Source organism: Tigriopus californicus, chromosome 12 (assembly GCF_007210705.1).
Source record: "Tigriopus californicus strain San Diego chromosome 12, Tcal_SD_v2.1, whole genome shotgun sequence".
NCBI lineage: Eukaryota > Metazoa > Arthropoda > Copepoda > Harpacticoida > Harpacticidae > Tigriopus > Tigriopus californicus.
This window is the reverse complement of record NC_081451.1, coordinates 14,004,987-14,012,661: the sequence shown is the minus strand read 5'-3', so window position 1 is coordinate 14,012,661 and position 7,675 is coordinate 14,004,987. Positions and strand designations below refer to the sequence as shown.

General features: G+C 45.3%; 1 protein-coding gene across 2 annotated transcripts; it reads right to left on the bottom strand.

The window, feature by feature from the left end:
- Nucleotides 1–3,450: 3,450 nt before the first annotated feature.
- On the bottom strand, nucleotides 3,451–4,747 carry LOC131892004 (uncharacterized). 2 transcript variants are annotated; one of them, XM_059241725.1, is made up of 3 exons: nucleotides 4,733–4,747; nucleotides 4,599–4,667; nucleotides 3,451–4,518 (listed from the first exon to the last, which is right to left on the bottom strand). In XM_059241725.1, the coding sequence occupies exons 2-3, from the start codon at nucleotides 4,660–4,662 to the stop codon at nucleotides 4,145–4,147; spliced, it is 438 nt and encodes a 145-aa protein (XP_059097708.1). In that variant the 5' UTR covers nucleotides 4,663–4,667; nucleotides 4,733–4,747; the 3' UTR covers nucleotides 3,451–4,144. The 2 variants fall into 2 exon arrangements, with proteins under 2 accessions (XP_059097708.1, XP_059097707.1); XM_059241724.1 differs by lacking the exon at nucleotides 4,733–4,747.
- Between the last annotated feature and the right edge of the window lie 2,928 nt (nucleotides 4,748–7,675).

The following is a 7,675-nucleotide window of genomic DNA, read 5'->3' as shown; positions in this document are numbered from 1 at the left end:
GCGCCCAGCTTAACTTGTTCTCGGGTGAAATGATACCGTATATCGATATGCTTGGCTCTTCCGTGGTATTGAGGATTTTTGGCTAATCCGATCGACGGGAGGTTGTCTTCAAAAATGGTGGTGGGGTTCTTCATCTCTACCCCCATGTTCTCCAAAACATTTCTCAACCATAGAGCTTCCTGAGTAGCACTGGAAAGTGCCATATATTCGGCTTCAGCCGTAGATAGCGCTACTGATTTCTGCTTCTGGCTTTTCCACGATATAGGGCCTCCAGAAAGCATGAATAGGTAGCCGGATGTGGATCGGCGGTCTTCTAAATCTCCAGCCCATTCAGAATCAGAAAAACTGATCAACTCACTCGAGCAGGTACGGGAATACGAAATCCTAGTATCGAGTGTTCCTTTCAGATATCGCAAGATTCGGGTCACAGCACCCCAATGAGCTTGAACTGGATGAGATCCGAACTTTGCCACAGTCGAGACAGCAAACGCCAAATCTGGTCTGGTTTTCATGCCAAGATACGTACAACAAAGCACCAACGAGGGACCGATATTCTTCCCCTTCTTTGGCCTTGATGAGCTTCACGTTGGTTTCCATGGGAGTGTTGACTGGATTGCACTCGCTCATTCCGGCTCTTGTGATTAGGCTACGACCATAAAAATCAAATCACCTCCCATGCCTTGATCCACGCTGATTCCCAAAAATTGATTCAGACGACCAAGGTCCTTGGCCTTGAAGCACTGGGACAACTTTTGCTTGATCTCCTCCAAGTCACTCTCCTTTCTTCCAACGAGGACCAAATCGTCCACGTAAACAGCCAAATAGATTTGATTAGCACCGTGTCCATCTTTCAGGTAGTACAAGCAAGGATCTTCATCTGCTTGAACAAACCCATGTTCACTCAAGACTTTATCGAGCATGAAATTCCAGCATCTGGGTGATTGTTTGAGCCCGTACAAACTCTTCTTCAATCTGCAGACGAAGCTCTCCTTGCCTTTGACTTCGAATCCTTCGGGTTGTTGCACATATATTTCTTCGTCAATTTCACCGTTCAAAAATGCGGTAGTGATATCCATGTGATGAAGGATCAGCCCTTTGGCAGCAGAGATGGCAATTAAAGTACGAATAGTTTCAAACCGCACAACTGGGCAAAAGGTCTCGTCGTAGTCCAACCCATATTGCTGAGTGAACCCCTTGGCCACCAGTCTAGCTTTGAAACGTTCGGCATTTCCTTGAGGATCTCGCTTGACCTTGAAAACCCATTTTGTTCCAATGATTCTTTTGTCTGTAGGCTTTGGAACCAGATCCCAAACGTTATTCTCCTGAAGAGAATCAAGCTCGTTGGTCATTGCCTTTGTCCACTGATCAGAGTCCTCTCGAGTCGGCTTCATGAAATGTAGTAGGATCTGCATCATCCGTTGTGGCAAAGTAAGCCCATTCGCCAAAACGTTGAGGCTCTTTCCTTACTCGCCGAGGTCGTTCTTTGGGTTCCTCTTCTTCTTTGACTCGCTGAGTTTCATCCCCTTGTACCCCATGATCGTTTTTCACTCCTTGATCCCAGTCATGGTCGAGAGAGGCGTCAAACACAACAAGACGCCCTGGATCTGCGTCATCTTTTTCGAATCCGTTCTTAGATTCATCAAACGTTACGTCTCTACTGAAAACTATGCGTTTTCTATCACGATCATACAGTCTGTATCCCTTGACACACTCCCCGTATCCAACCATAGTGAGAGGCTTTGATTTGGGATCTAACTTTCCCCTTTCCTCTTTTGGTACGTGTGCATGGGCGAGACACCCAACACGCCTTAGATGTGTAACATTCGGCTTCTTGCCCGTCCAGGCCTCTGCAGGAGTTTTCCCAACTAACGCCTTGGTGATGCTTCGATTCCGCAAGTAAGGGGCCGTATTGATGACTTCGGCCCAGAATCGCAGGGGGAGCTTGGCATCCGTCAACATTGTGCGCATGGCCTCGACCAGAGTATGGTTCATTCGCTTTGACACGCCGTTTTGCTCGGGTGTACGAGGGATGGTAAGCTCATGCCGAATTCCATTCCGGGAAAGGTACTCCTCGAAGACATCTGAGGTGAATTCGCCGCCATTATCAGTTCGTAGAGCTTTCAGTTGACATCCGGATTCTTTCCCCGCTTGGGTTTTTCATTTCATAAACACACTGAAGACCTCGCTCTTCTTCTTGAGGATGAACACCCAAACGAACCGCGTACAATCGTCAATAAACGTGAGGAAATACTCCCCTCCACTAAGCGACGGCACGCCCATCTTTCCACATACGTCACTGTGGACGAGTCCAAGTTTTTCCGCGGATCGCGAAAGAGATTGCTTCGGAAATGAAGAGCGATGCATTTTCCCTTGCACAAAGGGTTCGCACACATATTTAGAACTGGTTTTCTTTAAATCCATACCCGCGACTAAATTTTCACGGATCATCTCTTCAAGCCCGCCTGATCCCAAGTGACCCAACCGGCGATGCCAAGTCCGGAAATTTTCGTCCGCTTCTTCTCCATTCGACACCATAGCCTTGGGTTGCCAAGACAGGTGATTCACTCGATAAAGCCCATGGACTCGTTCAGCCACTGCTACTACCCCTCTATTTGGGCTGAGGATTGAACAAGTCTTCCCATTGAACCTAAATGATGCTCCCCGCTCGGATGCTTTGGAAACACTTAGGAGATTGAATGATAACTCGGGCACAAAAAGACAATCGTGTAACGTGCAATCAATCAACTTTCCAATAACTTGCATGGCAAGTAGAACTTGCCCTCGTTGGCCTGCTTGAACTCCTCGACCATCTCCAAGAACGACATTTATAGGCCGGTCCAAGGTCTCGACATTATTCATCATCTTGACGTCCATACACATGTGACAGGTCGCGCCTGAGTCAATAATCCACGTATGGGCTTGCTTAACCCCAGTGATAACGAATTTTGAGATTACATCTTGATTAATTGAAGCTTCTGTGGCTTCACAATTTTCAGTATTATTCGTTTTTAGAGCTGGCCGTTGACCCTCTGGGTCTTGCGCCTCTGGTGGTGATTTTCGAAAATCAAAAAATCAATCGAATTTACACAAAAGAAATTGCAAACGAACTTTCCACAAGATAAGCATCAACTCGTTCTGGGGGTCTGTAGGGCCCATTTTTGCCCTCCACATCAGACAGGATACAGATGAAAAGAAAAATTATATCAAAATATCTTACAGCACCTGAATTTGAATTTGCCAAAAAAGCTTATGTCGTGAACTGATGGCTGCTGTCATCACTTTATCCTCTGTAATCTGTCCTCATCTGCAATGGTCCTGAATACTTTTACAATCCAAAGTAGATGGGATCATTGTCGAATTGTTGAACGTCTTGGTGAGTTCCACGAGAATCCAAAGATCCCATGAAGAAAACCTCTGATTCATTGAATCATGCACAAATGAAATGCAAACTTTGGTTTGAGCTTGGCATTTATCCACATATAAGGTAAGACATTAATTCCTCACTTCATAAACGACTTGGCCGCAGAAAATCAAAATTTTGATATCCATAGTCTGTACAAAATCCAGCTTATCAATTTTCACCACGGAAGTCACCTTCTTCTTGGGGACCATTATTGCCAGGGGATCTGCCTCCTTGGAATTTGTTGTTGGCCTGTGATCTGCCTCCTTGAAAATCATTATTGCCGTGGGATCTGCCACCTTGAAATTGGTTGTTGCCCTGGAATCTGCCTTCTCGGAAACCATTGTTGCCTTGGGATCTGCCTCCTTGAAATTGATTGCCGCCCTGGAATCTGTCTCCTTGGAAACCATTATTGCCACGAAATCTGCCTCGTCGGAAATCGTTACCGCTCTGGAATCTACCATTTTGGAAGCCATTGCCACCCTGGAATCTACCATTTGGGAAGCCATTGCCACCCTGGAATCTACCATTTCGGAAACCATTAACGCCCTGGAATCTGCCTTCTCGAAAACCATTACCACCCTGGAATTGGCCATGTTGGAATCCATTGTTGCCCTGGAATGGGCCAGGTTGGAATTCATTGTTGCCTTGGAATCTGCCGTTTTGGAAGCCGTTTTGGAAGCCGTTATTGCCCCTGAATCTGTTTGGGGGGCCTGGACGCGGGCGAAATCCATCAAATTCATTCTATCCGCTGCTTTCTCCACTATTGTTTCCTCCATTGAAAGCTTCACTTTCTCCTCCATCGTTTTCATCATTGTCCCCATCCACGCCACTGAACTCAAGGGTATTGTTGTTGTTGTTGTTGTTGTTATTTAGTTCGGAGTCATCACGGCGCTGGTTTGGGTTGATAATGAGTGGAGCGCCACCATTGCCAGAACCTCCTGTTCCTTCCCCACCTCCATCACCACCACCACCGGTTCCTCCGCCACCACCGGTTCCTCCACCTCCACTGCCACCTCCCGTACCGCCGCCGCCACCACCGGTTCCCCCACCACCTCCATTGCCACCACCTCCGTTGCCACCTCCTCCACAATTGCCACGCCTTCGCCCACGGCCATCTATTATGATAACAAAAATAGGAAAATCCTAATGCACTTAAAAACAAAGAGTGCTCACGAAATGGCTCAAGGCTACTTACGTGCAACACTAACGTGTACCACGGCCAGGAGAACGAAGAGGGCGCAAATCAATTTGAAATTCATTACACCTAGAGGACAGAGAGAAGAAATGCTTGAACTGTTCTAAGTTTACTACTGGCACTGTAATGTTTACCTTGTTAGAGAAGAACTGACTCTCGGCAACGAGTACTGATCTTTTATAACAACTTTTTGCAAAAATCAAGATCAGATGGGCCAAGATGTCAAGATGGACGTGTTTACTCAAGTGTAGGAATATTGTATGGGACAAGAAATGTTTTGAATGTTTAGCAAAATTCAGATCTGAAAAGTAAACTGATTAGGAACAACTTGAAAAGGTCTGTCTTTCAAATATTGTAAAACTGTCAATTTGGAAAGTTGAAGGATATGGGAAAATGAACATTGAAACAGTTTCGTGCTTCAATCTTGCAATAGCCTGAATCCCTTGTATTCATTTCTAGATCCTATTTTGCTCCAATTGTCCACTTTTCTAGACTAATGGCTTTAAGTGACATGATTAGTTAACTGGCTAAAATAGTACGAGATTGAAAAACAAGGTGCAATTACCTTGAATGCATTTGATCTTAATGGTTAAACATTAAATGACCATTGTGGCACTTGGGCCATTTTCGTTCGAGACTGCAAGTCTGACTTATTTTGGTTCAAGTAAAACGAAGCAAATCAACTAATTTTGAAGTGATTCTCTCATTCACAATTGATCAGTGATCGCCCGGGCTCGGAAGAAATGTTTTTGAGGTCCAAAGAATTCCTAGCAACGTATTGAAATGCAAGAAATATTTTTCTCATACTTTGCCGCAACGGCGGATCAGGTCGAGAGGAGGGAGTCAACCGATGTCGGCTGGCTTCCGGATATGCTATGGACAGGCAATTAAGCTGCGAGTGGCTGGAGCTGGACGTTGTCTCGACAAGATCCGAGGACATGCCTTCACCTTCGTATCTGAGACGTGGGTCACCGAGGAGAAACACGAGAGTTGCTCACCTGGCAAACAAAGCTTCGGAGTTCATGCCAGGAAGCCCGGTGGGCGTGGTCGGTCCAACGGGGTGGTTGAAGCTCTATATTACCAAACGCTTTGGGCCCACTCTTCTCTCGTCCTCTTCTCATCACATAGCCGTGGATGCCCAAGGCTTCACCATCGATGGCGTTTACTATCAGCCCACCACGGACTATGATGATCTCATTTCAGACCTCACATCCATCCTTCAGAAGGTGAAGAATCCGGAGAATGTCATCATTGGTGATGACATTAACATCCCACCCACCTGACTCGAGTGAATTCTCCGAGGTCGCCCAGATCCTGAGCCAATGGAGAATCACTCTGGGCTCCGACCCGGGAGTCCCAACTCACACCTACTCCCAGGGCACCTCTGTACCTGACCACACATTCATATCAGAACTTTCATCCCAGGCCAGTTTCGGCCATACACTGGTCGTTTCTGATCACCTCTCAATTTCAGTCACCATCAAGATGGCCAGAAACTTCAATCATCTGGGCGTGATGCGAGATGCGTTGTTAGTGTACAAAAGTGTGATGCTCAACTTGACTTCCTGCACCTCTCCATCAACACCGGGAATGCGATCAGTGGCACAGCAGTGGCTCAAGGCGTTTTGCAAGCATTCAAAGAGTCCTCTTCGGTGCAGAGGAGGACACATAACCTCTTGGTTCAGCCCCAACCATGGAGAGCTACAGGGTCAAAAGCTCCAAAAATTGCGAAATGCCAAATCAAGCCAGCCAGACTTGGGAGCAATATACGATGTCAATCGTGTCAGGCAATAAATGCTATCATATGCGCAATGAGAATAAGAGACTTAAGTTTTGATAGCAATGAATGGTACGAACCAGTGCTGCAAGATGGCGGTTTAGCCCGCCAGATTTTGTTACTTCTGGCGTTTTTAGATTCTGTGTGGCGGGGAAGATGAATTTGGCCGTTTTCTGGCGTGTTTGGTCTCTGTACAGCGGGGAAATTTTCAACATTGACGGATAGGCTGATTCAGGTAGGTTACTGGCGTTTTGACTGACTTTAGGCGTCTTTTGACCCAAATATCAAGGAAATTGGCATTTTTTTCACCAGCTTTGAGGATGCTTTCTAAGAATACAAGTTGCTGCCTCGGCAATTTTATCTCATTGCACTTTCAGTTTCATACTTTAGAGGAATTGATTTATCTACTGCACACTTTAAGGCACAAATTGACGCGTTTGAGTTGTGAATCATGCATCACTTTTGTAGCATCAATTCATTTCTCTAGAAATGTGTTTAGGGCATATAGAGTGCATATGTTACTTTTTCAATAGAGGTTTTCAAAGTTTTTAAGTTGGTGTTTTCAACTTAAGGGGCAATCATTGTTCTCACGACTGTTTTCTAAATAAATGCATCATATGTGGTACAATTTTGGAAAAGACGGCAATGCATTTTTTTCACTGAAATCAAGGTAGGGCCAAAGAAACACAAATTTGCACTTGTTTTAGCATTGCAAAAATGTCCCCATCCTGTTCCCCCTCTTTCGAGACACCAAACCATAGACAAACATGCACAGGGCTTCTATGAAAGCTTTCAGAGCAGAAAAAAAATTCTGTCATAGATTCTAAGATGTTTGAAGGTGGACTATAATTTTCGGCAGATACCACGTCACTCACATCTTTGTGTGTGAAAAATGTTCAAACAGTACATCCCTACATCCATTAAAAACTATGAACCATAGTTTTACTTTATGAGATTCAATGTTTCAAACTAGTTGAATTGTGAAATCCATAGAGCAGGGTAAAATATCTGCAACTCTGCTAATTTGCGCTCCACAATCTTAAAATATGTGGTTATCGTTCCATTCGGCTTTCTGTACATGTTTTCTATGTCTCATCCGGTTTTCCGTGTAGTATATCAATAAAGCTGACTGCTCTCTCTCGAGAGGCAGTTGATCTCAAGAACTTAACGTGGCGCGTGGTCATCTCGTGTTCCGTCCACCAGCCAGGGGTGAAAGGTCCTGACTTATTGAATTCCCGTGGTGAACGGAAACATGGAACTCCTGACCCAAGCACTAGGTAAAAATACCTTGATAGCTCTC

What these genes read in the sequence shown, in the direction of transcription:
- LOC131892004 (XM_059241724.1), bottom strand. Translation starts at nt 4,224, where the DNA reads ATGGGGACAATGATGAAAACGATGGAGGAGAAAGTGAAGCTTTCAATG.